This window comes from Oryctolagus cuniculus, chromosome 5 (assembly GCF_051225735.1).
Source record: "Oryctolagus cuniculus isolate XC-2025 breed Fujian yellow rabbit chromosome 5, ASM5122573v1, whole genome shotgun sequence".
In the NCBI taxonomy this organism is placed as follows: Eukaryota; Metazoa; Chordata; class Mammalia; order Lagomorpha; family Leporidae; genus Oryctolagus; species Oryctolagus cuniculus.
In genome coordinates this window covers 112,697,537-112,713,265 of record NC_142871.1, presented here as the reverse complement: position 1 = coordinate 112,713,265, position 15,729 = coordinate 112,697,537, and the positions used below count along the sequence as shown (strand labels likewise).

Genomic DNA, 15,729 nt, shown 5'->3' with positions numbered 1-15,729 from the left:
TTTATATGCTTACTACTTGGAAAATAATTCAAAAGCCATCCAGACGAACTCTGCACACAACTAAGCAAGAGAACAAACAGAGAAGATATGAAAGAGAAATTGAATGACAAAATAAAAGAAACAAGCTACTTCTATAATTAAATACCAATGAACAAGCTGGGAACTCTCATTGTACCTAATTCTCCAGTGGGAATGTATAATCTAATGCAAGACGAGATCTAAGGAGATCTAAGGAGAGTTCTAACCAGAGATAATTAAGTTAAGGCTACCTTAACTTTAAGGTAGCAGGAAGGATGTTCTAAAAAGAATAGCTAAGCCTTTGCTTCTGATTCTCATGTGCCACAGAATACACAGTCTCTATATGGACTACCGGGAAGTGAGATGTCAAACTCCACAGATAAAATAATGACCATCACATTCAACTCTGACTTCTAAGACACCAGGCTTTGCTGCGTAACTCATCACAATTATTTAACAAATTTGATAATTTTCAAAATCATTGGCTACACAGTTAAGTAGAAGGGTAAACTTCTCAGCAGGTGGATAACACAAAAAGGTGGGTGGGGGGGGGGGCTTTATCACATTTGAGAAACAGATTTTAGGAATCTCCATTAATGACAAATGCACAACTTCGTGAAGTGAAATCATGCAGTTGGAAAACATATGTGAAAGAAAACCATGGGCTTGCATTCATAAACATGCAGCACCAAGTAGTTTTATTTTGCACTGGCTTTCATGCCAGGCCTACACAGATGATGACACAGATTGGAGACTTCCTTTTAAAATGCAACCATTGTAAAATGTAAACAGAACTGATGACATAATGTTGGCAAGGTGTGTGGTGTATACAAAAAGGGACACCTTCAAAAGAAAGCTGCCAAGGTCAAAGATAATTCTGCACACTAACCCTAATAAAACCTCATTCTATCACTATACAAATGATCTTTGCTCAATGACACAATGATCTTACCAGGAATACCACTCACACCCAGATTTCTTTGTCAAACAATAAAGTTATGAATAACTTAAAACAAAAATCTATATCTTCCAACTAGCAACATGCAGATGTTGTTTGGGTATTGTACTTTTAGGGCAAGTAAAAAATACAGCTCCAAATACATTTCAAAAATGAGTAAAAATCTCAGATAGCTAACTTAGCTAAAGCTAAATATCATTGTGAAGAATAAAGACCTCAACTTTGTTAGTCTGTGTCATATTCATATTCAAATTCCTATGACATGTTGCCCTAAGGATTTCTGATTTTAGACTAACTCATGTAACAAAGGGACAGGATGGATCAGGATGACTTTATCTCTATAACTACTCCTAACACACACACACACACACACAGAATTGAAAACCATGATGTGAATGTTTCTGTGCTTGAAAGCTGACAGAGATTTGGTATTTGACTTTTCAGACTTATGGAGCAGCAAGTCAATATTGACTCTCCATTGTACCATATACCGCAACATCCTGCTGACTGGGTAATATCTAAGCTATTCTTTTCATTGCTTCCTAACTTAACTTTTACTGATAATACAGTTACATTTCCACAGGCTACTTCATAAGAAATGTGAATAGGAGAAACTCAAAAGATAAGTACTCTCTTGAAGCAGTGCTTTTCTAAATCTTCCAGTGATAATAAAACATATAGGGTTTTGACTTCAAAGGGTGAATAAAGAATGTGGATAGCACAACATAAAAAAATCACTATCAGATGTAAAACTATGAGTAAAATACAAGAAACTCTACATCTTTCACACAAGCTAATATAAAAATAAGTTAAAGACAAATTACAAAACCTGTTTGATATGTGCACACGGAATATTCACTTACAGCTTAAACTCAGAATCCGCATTTCACTTACCTCACTGCCATTTGTGTCCTTGGAAACAGAGGACACATTAGGACAGAGGGAATGGCATCTCTTTTTTTCTAACTGAGAGCTACGTATTGCATGGGGGCAAAACCTCTCAGTGCTTTGCTTTTCCAAGACACTGCTATCACTTTTCCATGGGTCTTTAGCAAACCCACTGTTTCCAAGTGATCTCTCTGCACCACAGTGAATGGAACTTAAGCTGGCTGCCTTTCGGACAGGAAACACATCAGTTTTGCTCTGGAATGTTATTTCTCTTGTGTTGACATCATCTAAATGTTTCTCCTGCTTTGCGCAACATGGAGTGCCGTCTTTTTCTGAGATCCTTTCATCCAGTTCGCTGACTTTTACTTCGGTTTCAGTGTCTTTGGCAGGAGAACCGTTCGCACCATAAGACCAACTGCTTGCAGCGCTTGACAGAAGTTTCTGTTTAACACCAGCAGCTACAGCTGTCTTCTCTTGCCGAACCCCGCCTTGCTGTGAAGGGTCTGGGGGAACACAGGGCTCCTGTACCGGGCCCCTGGATAAAAGAGCAGACTCTTCTTTCGAAACTTGAATGTGGCTCTTCTTGCCTTCATTTTCCCTGTCTGGCTCCCCTGATGCTGTGTCACATACAGTTTTCTTGATCGGGTTTCGTCTGAAATATTTTCTTCCGGGAGAATATTTTTCAGGGCTCAAAGGAGTTTTGGCAGGATCTAAATACTGTTCTTCTTTCTCAGCTCTTACACAGCCACAGACATTCCCCATTTGATTTCAGGAGCTCAGAGCTGTACAAACTCACTCATTTCAAAATCCAGGACTTTCTGAGATCCCCATTAAGTCTGAAAACTCCACACTGACCTCCGATTCCTCACAGAAGCTCTGTGACCATCCTCTTCAGTCTGAGGCCATCTTGCTTATGAGAAAGGCACACGCAAGAAACGCTGTGGCATCCTGCCCGGCTGGGTCCCTGTGTCTCATTAGACACCGTGGCTTATTTCTGGCCACCAATCCTCTTAGACAAACATCACTGCTCACTGTCAAACTGTAGCACTGCGGAGCTTTCAAGGCAAACCCTTAGCTTTACTGACAGAAGAAGATTATGACCCTTGCTTTAACTTTCAGTTTTCTAAAATGCAGACACATTAAGAAGTTTGCATTAACCTTTGAAACTACTGGTGGTTCAACCAGGCTGCGAGCAAACAGAAAGCAAATGCCACTCAGGGGAGCTTTAGCAAAGTGCCTTTCAAATTTAGTCCCAGAAAGCCTATACCTTCTGGTATACAATTTATTTTCTTAAGAAACACCACCTAATTTTGGTAGTTATACACAAACAAAAAGCTCAAAAAGTTCTGCAAATTACACTAAGACTCTCATTTAATACAACAGCCATAAAAAAACAACAGGATGGTTCAACAGGTAGCTGAAGGAGACAATAAATGCTAAAATACTCTAATAAATTTGCTTCTAACATCAATCCTCTAAAATAACTTGCAGTATTTTTCAAATAACATAAATTTACAAGTCTTTTTGCCATTAGTTGATCATTAGGATTTTCATGTGAGCAAACAGATAGATTATATGATTTAAAACATGGAACACTTAAGCAAAAGAAACATTTATGCATTCTTAAACATTAATTAAGGCAGTTAAACTTCATATATAACTTTTATAATTGTGCCCTAGTTAAATATTATGCAGTTCTACTGGGACCTTGTTAGAAAAAACAATAAGTCAGTATAGAACCTTATCATCTAAGGTGTGCATATTTCTAACACTGAGTCATAGATAGGGTAAGGAAATGAGCACTGCATGAAATGGACTTACACGTACGCAAAAGTCACTTGACTAATAAAAAAATTGATGATTACCTTTCTCTAAGTCTTCTCTTGCCTGATCGAAGTATAGAACTCATCATATTTGACTGAGTTAGAATACTCAATTAAACAGTTTAACAATGAGGATTGTGGAGGTTTTCCACAGCCTGCACTGTAAGGTTTTCCAGAGTCATTTAAAGGGGACATTAAACATTCTCCAGTAGCCAAACTGAATATCCCAGAAAGCAAGCTGGCAAAAATAAGGTCTTAGGTTGGTTTGTTTTAAATTGATTTTCAGTCTCCTCAAAGACAATTGGTCTGACATGACTCAAGAGAGTCTAAAGGCATATGGGTGGTATCTGTTCTGACATGACAGAGGGGCAATGAATGATTTGCACTCCCTTCACCCTTCCTTGTAGCCTTGGCAAACTAAGCAACTCCCTATATTCCAGACTAATAAATTGATCTTTCTTAAAATGGCCCGACTTTAGTACCTGCCAACTAACTGCCAAGCCTTTCTTTAATATTTGTAAAAATTTTCCTTATTCTCTCATACCTTCCTGATCCTAACACAATACTCCCTCCCCATACATTTCTGCGTATTTTTATTTTTATAGACAACTGATTCATTACCGTAAATAATAGTTCACTGGATTTACATCCCCCAGGAGACAGAAGTACATGTTTCGTTGTCTTGGTAATCTCTGGATCTAGCATGTGGTGGCCAATGATACAGAATTACTATGATGATAACACCTATCTTTAGAAAGCCTGATTGAAAAACAGATTCAATATGTAATGCTCATAACAAGTAATTTTGAAGCAAATAAACATGCTACTCTTCTGAAACCTCCCTTTCTTAGGTGAAGTATAGAAGGCAAAAAAGCTTAGTCATCTGAGTGCATGGTGATGACTGTTATAAATAGCTTTATATCTTGGCATAACCTGAAAATACTTCTTTTTTTATTTATTTGACAGGTAGAATTAGAAAGTGAGAGAGAGAGACAGAGAGAAAGGTCTTCCTTCCGTTGATTCACCCCCCAAATGGCCACTATGGCCGGCACTGCACCGATTCGAAGCCAGGAGCCAGGTGCTTCTTCCCGGTCTCCCACGTGGGTGCAGGGACTCAAGCACTTGGGCCATCCTCCTCTGCCCTCCCGGGCCACAGCAGAGAGCTGGACTGGAAGAGGAGCAACCAGGACTAGAACTGGCGCCCACATGGGATGCCGGTGCCGCAGGTGGAGGATTAACCAAGTGAGCCATGGCGCCGGCCCCTGAAAATACTTCTAATCTTAAAATTGTCATAATACTAAGAAAAAGTTATTTTGTTTAAATAAAGAACACTATATTTTCTCAAAATGCAGGTGTGTTCCATTTTAAATAATCTAGGTCGAATCTATAATTATTGGTGATAATCTCATAGTCATAACATTATATGATTCGAGTCCTAAAACACAATGTATTCCATAATATCATGCCACAAAATTATATTGAAGTAAAACTTTCGGAAATTCTGTGAATAGTCCTCCCCTTTCTGCCACAGACACTTGAACCCCAAAGGGCTTTCTTAGTCATACTTTTCCTTCACATTTCTTTAACCTAGAATCTCAATACACTGCTTCTAATTCCCAACCATTTATTCACATTTCAGTCTGTCAATTTCTAGTTTCTGTTCCCAGTAGACTGTATAGACTGTATTTTCTCCAAGTGTCTTCCTTCTAGACAAAAACTATTCAGCTGTTCTCCATTTTCATTTTCTCACAGTCTCTAAAGGCACTTTATACAGCTCATCATTCTCTTGTACTTGAAATTCTCTCCCCTTGGTTTTTTCAGAACATTTTCCAGTTGCTTCATCCACCTCTACAATTGCCCCTTTTCTGTTTCTCTACCATGAGCCTTCCTTGCACCTGGAATCATGAGTTTTCTACACATTGCTATCCTTAGCTCTCAATTCTTCTCCACTTACTCTCTTCTCTTGGATTCTCTGAAGATCACTTCTCTCTGCTCCTGGGTGCACCACCTGTGCCTGACTTCTCAGCTCTGCTCTGTTCACATTTCTCAATGCTCACCAAACCGGTGCATAATAAGCTATCCCTCTACCCAGCAAGTCCACCAAAAAGTCACCAGTGTTCCCCACATCTCTGTTCGAGCTCCCAGGTTAAAGTTTTTAGTCACCCTCTATGCCCTGTGGCTGAGTGCCTTCCTTTCTTTCTTCAAAATGTCTTCTCCTGGATTCAACTTTCCACCCTCACCTGAATCCAGACCTGCCACTCCACTGAGATCACTCTTCAGCTGTTTAGCTTATCTCCCTGACACTGGATTTTGCTCATATCTATGTTACTTAGAACTGGTACAGTCTGATTCCTGAAACAATCTGTCAAGCTCTGACTGGCTAAGTGATTTACCTAATCACAGCTGTAAGTAAAAGAGCCAGAGAGAAATTTACTTCTGCCTGCCTCCAAAGCCTGGGTGCATTCCCTGCCCCACAAGGATCCTTACTCTGATATTCAAAATCCAGACATAGCCAGCCTCACCACCTTTATGGTGATGCAGTGACCCACTCCCTGCTCTGATTGGCCTCTGACTTTCCCACCTGCCATTCATATGGTTTCTTTTTTTTGACACATAGAGTTATAGACAGAGAGAGAGACAGAGAGAAAGAGAAAGGTCTTCCTTCCATTGGTTCACTCCCCAGATGGCCGTAACGGACGGAGCTATGCCGATCCACAGCCAGGAGCCAGGCGCTTCTTCCTGGTCTCCCACGCAGGTACAGGGGCCCAAGCACTTGGGCCATCCTCCACTGCCTTCCCGGGCCATAGCATAGAGCTGGACTGGAAGAGGAGCAACCAGGACTAGAACCCGTCGCCCATATGGGATGCAGGTGCCACAGGCGGAGGATTAACCTGGTGAGCCACGGTGCAGGTTTCAATCCTGCTACAATCTGAGGGACTTGATCCATTAGAACTAATGAAAGGATCCTCAAGAAAGCCACTGAGAAAATCCCCATGAAATCAGCTTTTGGGTCAATTCTAACTATACTCTTCCCAACTAGGTTAACAAGCTGTGGCTCTGCACCCTGTGTGCAAATCCTTGCCTTAGTCTGGTGTTCAGCACACCCCATCCCTGAAGGACAGGGGGCTCAAGTAACGGGGATTCTTGGTTCTCCAAAGTCCTGGATCCCTACTCTTGTTCCTGGTTCTCCCTGACATCTGGCTGAGTGGACATACACCTGTACAAGTTGCCCTACAGTCAGGCTGGCTAAAACCTTTCTTCTGCTTACCCTGACTCAATTTCCTCCTGCTCAAACTGCTCTGCTTCCTGTTCAGCTCCTGAACTATTCCTGGACTTAACTTCACATAGCTCTCCATATCTGCCAGGCCTAGCCTATGCCCAAAGGAACCCTAGGACCATTATTTTCCACCATTCCCTAACAAACTCTGTGTTTCAGTCTAATTTTACTCCTCTCCAGGCTTGGTTCAAAGGCCCTGCTCTTTTCTGAAGCTGGCAAGCTCTCTCTTCCTCTTGAAGTCCACCTGCACAGTAATCAACCAGTGAGAGACACTGTCAGCCTTCTTGCTGCGCACAGCACATTTTGTGAGTGAACAGGCGGTTGATAAACTAAAACAAGTTCCAAAGTTAGAGGTCACCTTTAATCAAATGAAGGTGATTTTTAAAAGCTTTTTAAAAAATCAAAAATTAGTCTCCAGTTGGCATAAGTTTATTAGGTATTATTTTTATAGTAAGTAAATTTGCACTTCTCACCTCAAATCTAGAATGAGAAAGGGTAACTCTACACACTGTACATAAAGCATGGGTATCCTATTTTACTTCAAACACATTTCTTTTTATGGTAAGTGTACTGCCATCTAGTGTCTACCATAGGAGAAATGCCAATAAAAATCATTCTAAATAAAGACTGAGTCATAAAATCTTTATGTATCTAAAACATGTAATACTTTCCAAAGAACAAAAGAAATGTGTCTGCATTAAATAGTAAGAATAAGTTATCTGTTTTCCAACTCTGGAATTACAAGTATTGTCCTTAAAATTGCATTTAAGGCTCTCAAGAACAGAAGAAAATGAAGTCCCAGGTTCACAACAGCATGTAAATTAAAAGAACAATTTGAATACATTGCTTAAGAAAAGAAGACTGGAATTGACTTTTCTTCCTTGTGGCCTGAAGGCATGATTCACCCTCCTTACCAGTCATTTAGTAACTAGCAATGAGAGGCTACCAGAAACTACAATAAAGAACAGCTGGGCTTACCTGAAAGTGCAAAATTATTGTCCATATTAATCCCAAAGTCAATTTGGGATTTCCATCTGTTATGTCATCATTTCTAATGTTCACTAATTTCACCTGTTGTATATGAGAAGAAATCAAACAAACTTTATCAAATTGGCACTAGTTACCTTTACCTACATAAAAGCAATTTTGATTTTGCAAAGAAAAAAATGAAATGATTTAAATACCAGTAATACCCCCCAAACACACTTTTACCCTTATGATAAATCATTTTATGTTACAAATTACAGGACAACCACAAAGAAAAAAATGGATGTTGTCATCTAGAACAAACATAAAAAGCACATGTAAAAACAAAAATACAAATCAAGTAGGAAGTCCAAAATACTTTACATCTCAAATTAGAAATATTTTGGGCTTTTGAAAATATCTTATATTTGATTCTCACAATTAAGTAGGAAACTGTTCTGAACCATAAAAATTTTAAGTTTTTTTTCAAAAGATTTATTTATTTATGTAAAAGTCAAGAGTTACAGTGGTCACATAGGCCAGGGCTGAGCCAGTCCAAAGCTGAGAGCCAGGAACTTCATCCAGAGTCTCTCATGTGGGTGGCAGCGACCAAGCACTGGGGCTATCCTCTACTGATTTTCACAGGACATTGGCAGGGAACCTGCAAGCTACCAGCATTCTAAGCAGCAGCTTTACCTGCTATGCCACAATGTCTGCCCCAACCATAAAATAATTGTAAAGATATTTTCCTATTTCCATCCCAAAGGTTTTTAAAAAAAACTAATTATTTTTCTATCAACCTACAAAATACAAATATATATAAACAACTGGCCATTTGGAAAGCTGGTCAAATATTTAAAAATAATGCAAATCTCAGACTTAACACTTATCAAGTATCAAAGAGTATGTTCAGATAATGTACTATAATCTCTAAATTGTGTCTTAGGAAAAAGAATTATATCATGAATTAAATGTCAAAAATTACATACCATAGTATCCAATATTTTACTACCTAGACAAAATACTGTCAAAACATTTCAGACAAGGGAGTCTAATTAATCATTAATCTGTCTGAAAACTTCTACTGGAATGAATAATGAGGCAAACACCAATAACATTTAAAATATTTAAGCACTGAACATTTGTTAGAATTTAATAAAAGCATTGAACTTAATAAAAGCATTTTAATGTATATAATAAACTAAATGAAGGAATAATAAAATCCAGCATTTCTCTCGCCTCTTTACCCTTTTGCCTACTCCTCTGAAAATTCCAATTGCTGCCACCTTTGGTTTCTTGTTTTCATTAATTTTCAACTTCCTTGCATTTCTTTTTATAGTTACTAATGTGTTGGCTTATGCTACTATAACATACAAGGCCGCCGATTCAAGATCACAACCAATATGGTGTTCATTCTTTTCCATGATAGCACCTGAAAACTCAAGCTAGTTGGAGACTGCTGTCAGAAATGTTGTTTTAGAGAGCCAGTGTTGTGGCACAGAGGGTAAAGCCACTGCCTGTGGTAGAATTTGGACACTGGTTCACATCCCAGCTGCTCTACTTCCAATCCAGTTCCTTGCTAACGGCCTGGGAAAAGCAGCAAGAGATGGCCTTTGCCACCCACATGGGAAACCTGGATGAAACTCCTGGCTTTGACCTGGCCTAGTTCTTGCCTTTGTAGCCATTTGGAGAGTGAGCCAATGGATGAAGATATCTCTCCCTGTCTCATTCTGTAAATTTGCCTTTCAAATAAATAAAAAGTCTTTGGAAAAAAAGAAAGGGCAATGTTTTACTTTTAACCACTCATAAGTTACTCAACATTACTGCTATGGTTTCAAGGGGTCCTCTTCAAAATTCAAGTGTTATCAATGAGATTGTGTTGAGAGGTGGAGCCATTTAGACATAATTAGGTCACGAGGGCCTCTCCCCTCATGAATGGAATTAGGAGCCAGCCGTTCTAAGACAGCTCGATGCAGGGAATTCTGCCCTCTGTCCTGTCTGCCATGTGAGGATGTGTTGTACCTCCTCTCCAGAGAATGCAGCCCTCATCAGACACCAAACGCCAGTGTCTTGGTCTTGGACTTCTACCTTACAGTACTGGAGGAAATAAATTTCTTTTCTCTGTAAATTATCCAGTTTCAGAAACAGCAGCACAGAACAGGCTAAGAAAATTATCTACTTAGAAAAAATAAAATATTGCCTCATCACCACTAAACACTCAAAATGCTTACACTAAGTTACAAGAAGTATGAATATTTATGTAAAATAATAATAAAGGATTGCTTTGCTGCTACTAAGAACTGTTCACAGGCATTCCTGGCATTCTGTTGCTGTCAAAATGTCTTTTACTTCCTTAGACAAATGCTTTCCACTTCAAACAGAGGGAAAATCAGTTGTTCTTACTCAGATGAAAATGTAGTCACTTAAAATTCCTCTGGGCTTACATCTGCCATTAGGTTCCTTTTCTTAGGAGCAAATATTTTAAAAAACATTTAAAAATATTTGCTTACCAAAGCACAGGCTCAACGGTTACAACTCACAGTCAGGTTTAATCTTTTCATTCCCTGACATGTTTCCATATAGATTTACTTAATCACATAGATGATTACCCCCTTTGGAAAGCATCCTACCTGGCGTCTTTTCAAGTAGTCAAGTGCAATCTGTACATTCTGCAGTCTGTGAAAACGCATCCGACCTTTCTCTCTGGGCTAAGAACAGAAAAACGCAAGTATAAAAAAAAAAACACTCTAGTTTCTGATACCACCGACCATGCAATTTAAATATATTTTCTGCTTATTCACTCACTTTTTAGGATAGGCTCATAATTTTTAAGATGTTTTTAACTTATTTGTAACTACTTAGTATTGAACTTCAAACTACTAGGATTTTTTTCCAAATGTGCTTTATTCAAATATATGCTTTATTCTAAATGTTTTATTTAAACAAAAGGAAAAGAGAAAATGACATAAGACACACAGATTTTCAATATTTGCTAAGAGAACAATTCTAGACAACAGTTATTCAGCCATGGATGCACAGAATAATTAAATATCATTCTCCATTTTACCTTTTAATAAACATTAACTACTAGCAAGAGGGTTTATATTTATATATATAAATATATGGCATGTTAATGGAAGTGAGGTAGAGTAGCATGCAGTTAGTATAAAAATTATAAAAATCACCAAGGAGAAAGATAGAGGTTTACTTAACCATAATTGAGGAAGAAAGAAAAGCAATTAAATTCGAATATTTCTTCCTCACTTTATTTTAATTTTTTTACAAAATTGGACTCTGTAATAACCACAAGGGATTGTATACTAGTTTTACACTGCTTGAGAATGAACATGATTAATTTCTCAGTCTCAGAAAAAGTGGAAAACTATGATTATTTTCCTTAATGCCGTTTCCCTTAAGAAACTCTGCAAGTTGGCAGAAGGAAAACATAAGGAAACAGAGCTGAGAAATGCTAAACAAAATACAATGAATGGAGCTGAAATTTATCAGATAAAATCTTCCAAAAAAAAAAAGAAAACTGACAACTTAGCTTCTTAAATATGAATTGGTTATTGAAGCCAAGGGTGTCATAATAAAATAGACAGCAAACCACAGGAGGGAAAGTAAGTTCTTTTGGATAATGAGTAGAAATGATACTCATAAATTCACCCGCTGGATCCAACAAAAGCACTATTCCCAATGAAATCTGGGGACTCAAGATGAAGATGACAAAAGAAACCATCTGTCTTGCAAAGGTGGGCTGAAGTCAGCTAAGTATGATGGAGAATGAACAGCCCTTTTGAGTTCTACCCAATACAGAATGTGAACTCTTCCTCCCTTCCAAATATTAACAGGAGAAATAGTAGATAGGTAAATAATCAAATACCTACTGACAACAGGTATGATTTAAAACAGGCACTGGCGTAATAAACAGGTCCCATGTTTGAAACATCAATTTCAGAAGTAGAATAAATGTGCATAAAGATTAGGCTGGTTATAAGGTTTCTGTATTTGTATACAATGGATATATAGAACTCTTTGGCTAAAATGCCATCATATAATTTAAGTAAATATGAAGAATTACCATGCAGTGCATAGTAATGTATACATAATCATTTTAGCTTTCTGTAGACAAATTTAAAGAGAAAATACTTCATTATTTCCAATGTTTTGGTACAAACACCTCCACCTCACTGTGGGCTTTCGTCCCTTCACTACTGTTCTCAGAAGGAGCCCCAAACCCGTGAGTTACTTCTCTATCAGGTTAGCGCTCACCGCACTGGACCGGCTAGGTTAGTCGAGTTATGGGGGCCGACACCTACCCCCTTATCCTCATCCTCCACATCCTCATGCTGTTCATATTCGCATGCTTCTGTTGCACTCACCAATCGTAAGGTCTTCAAAAAATCTCGCTCCCTTGGCTAATGAATATAACAGACAGGAGATAGGACAGCAAAGACACAAGACAGACCACAAATGAAAAGAAGAGCATGAACAGAACATAATGAGGGAGAACATGTAACCAAGAAGGGGAAGGAATGTCCACAACAAAAGGAAAATGACACCTATGGAATGGGTTAGACCATTTTTCAGAAAGCAGTGTTTATTTCTTTGCTTTGTGTGAGTCTTTTAATACGCGGTTACATTATGCATCCAGCTTCCGCCAAGCAAAAAATTTCAAAGGTGAAAAAGAAGCCAGAACAAAAATAGTATTTTAATGGCAGAACTGCTTTTATAAGTGAAGTAATCAAAGTGCTTCAATCTCTCAAATCATATCATTGGAAGTCTGAAAATGCTTCAAAATCTAACTAGAACGTTTTCTTTCAGGCAGAATTCAAAGATCAAAGGATAAATGTTGCAAAAAAATGAATCATCTGTGTGGAAAACACAGTGATCATATATGGAGAGGATTACATGTTCTTCAAAATAAATTCAGAAATGTAAAACTTACCAAGGTATCCCCTGAAAGGACCTCTAAAAGAGAAATCAAATTGTGTCCATCCCTTAAATCTTCATAGAGGTCATTCACATGTTTTCGGACCTACAAAGGAAAAAGGGAAACTTTTGGTCCTAGAACTCAGAATCATCCTTAACATTCTTAAACAAGAAAGTAGAAAATATTCTTCACACAGTATTCCATCATGCAGCTACTTTCTTTTTATCTTTAACCACTCATTACCTAAAAACTAAATTTAAATCTAAAACTGAAATGAAATAAACTGAATTCCAGAATAGTTCCTCATAAAGGCAGTTAGGAATTTTATATTTTTAACATGCTACAATAAATATGAGCACAGACTACTACAAGGGAGTTACCATTTCTTGATCACTGGCAATGCCCTAACTTTATTGACAATTCCTGATATACAACCAAAGCCACCTTAACAGGAGCACTAAGTTTTTTTTTTTTAATAAAAGATTTATTTATTTATTTATTTGAAAGTCAGAATTCCACAGAAAGAGGATAAGCAGAGAGAGAGAGAGAGAGAGAGAGAGAGAGATCTTCCATCTGATGGTTCACTCCCCAGATGGCCACAACGGCCCAAACTGCACCGATCTGAAGCCAGGAGCCAGGAGCTTCTTCCGGGTATCCCATGCAGGTACAGGGGCCCAAGGAGTTGGGCCATCTTCTTACTGCTTCCCTAGGCCATAGTGGAGAGCTGGATCAGAAGTGGAGCATCTGGGTCTCCAACTGGCGCCCATATGGGATGCCATAGGATGCCGGCACTTTAGGCCAGGGCATTAACCCACTGTGCCATAGCGCTGGTCCTAGAGCACTAAGTTTTTACCCTCCAATTGGTCTTCCTATATTCTAACCCACAACAGTATTAAGGATGCAGAGGCACACACTCCACATTTTAAACATCCGTGAATGTAGGCTAGGTAAAGGAGACAGAGACTGTGTACTATTATTGCAATTTCCTGTGAGCCTAAAATTGCTTCAAAATAAAAGGCTTTTCACAACCATATATGTCACATTAGAAGGGCTCTGGGCCGGTACTGTGGCAAGTGGGTAAAGGTACCACCTGCAGTGCTGGCAACCCATATGAGCACCGGTTGGAGTCCCGGATGCTCCATTTCCAATCCAACTCTCTGCTATGGCCTGGGAAAGCAGTAGAAGATGACCTTGGGCTCCTGCATCTACATGGGAAACCCAGAAAAAGCTCCTGGCTCCTGTATTCGAATCAGCAGAGCTCCAGCTGTTGTGGCCATCTGGGGAATGAACCAGTGGATGGAAGACACCCTCCCCCCCTACTCTGCCTCTGCCTCTGCCTCTCTATAACTCTATCCTTCAAGTAAATAAATAAATCTTTAAAAAGGGGGGTGGGGGAGGGCTCTGTCCAAACCTTCCTCTGTATAACATACGTCAAAACTAAATAACACTAGCAAACAACTGACATCCAATCTGTAAGAGCTATATCCATTCCACAGGCTGATTAAAGCCTATGAATTTGGAGCTCAAACCGCCAATGTCCTAAAAGCTTTGCCCAATCTGCCTACTGGGGACAGCTCTCCTAAGTACTTAGCTGATTACAAGATTTGTGCTAGACAGACGAATGTCAAAGTAGGCTACTCAGATGGCTGCTCCACAGTGGCTGGCATATTTCCATTTCTCACCTTTCAATGATTCTGGGCCTCATTACATTATGCTGCTGTCATGAAAAGAACCAAAGAAGTGGTTTACAAAGAGGGAGTAACCAGAATTCTGTCTGTTTCACCTGTGACACAAGACCTACGTGGCCATCTAGTCTCTGGACTAAATTCTGAAGGTTTAATCTATATGAATCAAACTTCTTTATACTTCCTAAATGTCAAGTGAATATATAGCAAAAAGTAATAAAAAAAAAAAACCCTAAAACTATGATTAAAACTAGCTGACTATGAGCAACAAGCAAGAAAGGGCCTAATGTACACTGTACCTTTAATGGTAAGCCTTTCACTCCAGAACTGTAGTTTAAATGCCATTAAACTATATTATCTTAATTAACTACACATTTTGCAGTATTTTTTATTAGTGTCAGAAAATACGTTTGAATTATGAGTAAACAATTCCCTTAAGAGTTTCATATCAAATTTATAGTGCTTTGAGACATTTTACCTAACTCACAGAAAATTTTTTTTAAATTTTATTCATTTATTTGAGAGGTAGAGTTAACAGACAGAGAGAGGGAGAAACACAGAAAGAGGTCTTCCATCTGCTGGTTCACTCCCCAGGTGGCTGCAACAGCCGGAGCTGAGCCGATCCACAGTAAGGAGCCAGGAGCCTCCTCCGGGTCTCCCACACGGGTGCGGGGACCCAACCACTTGGATCATCCTCTACACTTTTCCAGGCCATAGCAGAGAGCTGGGTAGGAAGAGGAGCAGCCAGGACTTGGAACAGCATCCATGAAGGATTCCGGCACCTCAGGTGGAGGCTTAGCCCACTATACCACAGTATCAGCCCAGAATCACAGAATCTTAATATTCAATTAACAATTTAGTAGCATTAACCACAAACAATTTAACCATTAAACTTAGGCTTAGGTTCTTACTACTAAGTAACTGCAAAAAAAAAAAAACCAAGATGAGTCACATGACTTTTAATCACATCTCCCTCTTTACAAACTGACATTTTGTTTTGATTTCCTAATGTCCAAGTAGTAGTATCACATGACTGGTGCCACAAGACTACACAAACAAAAGTTTAAAAGTATTTTCTTCCTCTAAAACAAATATCATCATATATTTTAGGCAATCTTTATTTATAAAATATGTTAATATCCAAATAAGGTACTAAGGGATTGTCCCTTCCATTAAAATAT

The 15,729-nt window shown here is 38.7% G+C and overlaps 1 protein-coding gene across 48 annotated transcripts in view; it reads right to left on the bottom strand.

Annotated features, from left to right (window-relative positions):
* Window positions 1-15,729, bottom strand: part of DST (dystonin) — a 483,923-nt gene that overhangs the window by 224,334 nt on the left and 243,860 nt on the right. For 23 of the 48 annotated variants that reach the window (XR_007923259.3, XR_011388661.2, XR_016233970.1 and 20 more), the window contains 4 exons: window positions 12,879-12,968; window positions 12,250-12,348; window positions 10,561-10,638; window positions 7,943-8,035 (listed from right to left, as the gene is read on the bottom strand). Coding sequence is in view for 42 of the 48 variants with exons in the window: in XM_051855540.3 (XP_051711500.2) it covers window positions 7,943-8,035; window positions 10,561-10,638; window positions 12,250-12,348; window positions 12,879-12,968 (360 nt within the window). In the remaining 6 variants the exon portion in view is untranslated. Of the gene's footprint in view, window positions 1-1,870; window positions 6,410-7,942; window positions 8,036-10,560; window positions 10,639-12,249; window positions 12,349-12,878; window positions 12,969-15,729 lie in introns of those variants that run through there. The other 25 variants (XM_051855549.3, XM_051855574.3, XM_051855573.3 and 22 more) reach the window with 3 other exon arrangements.